We start from the raw sequence: 1,632 nt of genomic DNA on the forward strand, positions 1-1,632 counted from the left end.
GGTGGGAAAATACATATCCCTCTTAAGCGCTTTCGGGAATCCCTGGTACTGTATGAACAATCCATGAAGGCATCATCTGCCGCATTTGGATTCATCATTAACACTCAGAGAGATATGATAATTATAAAATTTTTCATTTCTTGTTGTAACATTTATTCTTGTTACCTTTGCTGTTTGATTTCGTTTTTACTTTGGGAATATCGGGTGGAATATTATTGTATGCAATAAATTTATTTGTATTATCTGAGGCAATGACATGTTCAAGTGCTTTAGCAAATGAATGGCCATTCGGCCCAGTAACTGCTGCGGTATCTTGCCACGCTCCTGCAGCCCCTGCAATCAATGCTTTTCCTGTATTTTGAGCTGGAGCTTTATACATCATAGCCCTATAAAGAATGAGTGTAAAGCACATGAATTCTTTTCTTAGTATGTTTGCAATTTCACATATTATGAAAAGCAATGAAAGAAACTTTCTCCATATTCGACAGATGCCTAACTAACAAAGTTTAAATTTAAATAAAAACTAGATCCATCTCCTGCTAAAATCCCTCTTCGCTCTTGTCAATTTGGAAAATCTCAATTTCTTTAACCTACCAAGGAAAGTTTATGCGACCTTCGCCATTGCTAGACGCACCAGTTTCAGCTGCTAACACCGCCAGAGTTTCCTTGCTAATTTACAGTGAAACCTGTGTAAGTCGTATGCCTGTCTAAGTTGAAAAATTCTTCAATGTCACTTGCCACAGCATATCTTTTATCACTTGCGTATTCCTGTGTAAGTAAAACCTGCGTAACTTAGAAGTCGAACGGATGCGTCATGTTGATACATTAAATTTAAACCTGTGTATTTTGAACACATTTTATCCAGGTGAACCAGATGGTATTTGTGATGTTATTGTGCGTCTATTATTCATGTGCTGTATTCTGTGTACCTGCGTTTAGGATACGGTAGTTCTGATACTATTTTTCCCTTAATCTTTTTACTGCTTATTCCTGCTACCCTTGTTATTCGACGTAAACGTTTATTGATGAATCGTTCAAAAAAACTTCGAGTTCTTAATGAACTAACCCAACTGCAGAAAAGGGACGTTTTGGAGAAACTGCGCACAGGGAAAATGTCTATGCGAGAAGTTGCGTCTGAATATGGTATTGCTTTATCAACTGTGAGCAACATAAGGAAAATGAAGCTCAAATTCTATCTCAGTTAGATGGCAGTTCGTCGAAGTCAAGACGTCGAAGAATGCGCAAAACCGTCAATGCAGAGGTAAACGAGCTCATGTTTCAGTTCTTCGTTCGCTGTCGAGCCAAACTGATACCAATAACTGGACAATTGCTTCAAACGATGGCAATCGATATTGCTAGAAGGATGGGCATAAATGATTTCCATGCCAGCAATGGTTGGCTGGAATCATTTACGCGTCGCCATAATATAAAATTTCGCACGATTTCAGGTGAAGCAGCTGCGGTGAAGCTCGACGATGAAGCTAATGTACATGAATGCACAGAAGGAACCGCTGATGAAATCGTCGAGGAGTTGTTGTCAAAGTCGAATGCCAAAGAGGTGTTATCAGAAGAAGTTGAGGAGGGGCACTTGATGAGAAACTGACATATTCAGAAGCATAACAATGATACGAA

At 39.0% G+C, this 1,632-nt stretch overlaps 2 protein-coding genes across 2 annotated transcripts; one reads left to right on the forward strand and one right to left on the reverse strand.

Annotated features, from left to right (window-relative positions):
- Positions 1 to 13: 13 nt before the first annotated feature.
- On the reverse strand, positions 14 to 379 carry Tsp_15929 (conserved hypothetical protein; the record flags this gene model as incomplete). The annotated part of the gene is made up of 2 exons (XM_003370404.1): positions 166 to 379; positions 14 to 103 (listed from the first exon to the last, which is right to left on the reverse strand). Coding segments are annotated over exons 1-2 (304 nt in total), but the record flags the coding sequence as incomplete, so codon positions are not given.
- A 348-nt stretch (positions 380 to 727) lies between these two features.
- Tsp_15930 (conserved domain protein) lies at positions 728 to 1,603 on the forward strand. The gene is made up of 4 exons (XM_003370405.1): positions 728 to 772; positions 1,202 to 1,261; positions 1,283 to 1,394; positions 1,449 to 1,603. Exons 1-4 carry the CDS (start codon positions 728 to 730, stop codon positions 1,601 to 1,603), a joined length of 372 nt encoding a protein of 123 aa, XP_003370453.1.
- The last annotated feature ends 29 nt before the right edge of the window (positions 1,604 to 1,632 follow it).

Source organism: Trichinella spiralis (genome assembly GCF_000181795.1).
Source record: "Trichinella spiralis strain ISS 195 chromosome Unknown Scfld807, whole genome shotgun sequence".
In the NCBI taxonomy this organism is placed as follows: Eukaryota; Metazoa; Nematoda; class Enoplea; order Trichinellida; family Trichinellidae; genus Trichinella; species Trichinella spiralis.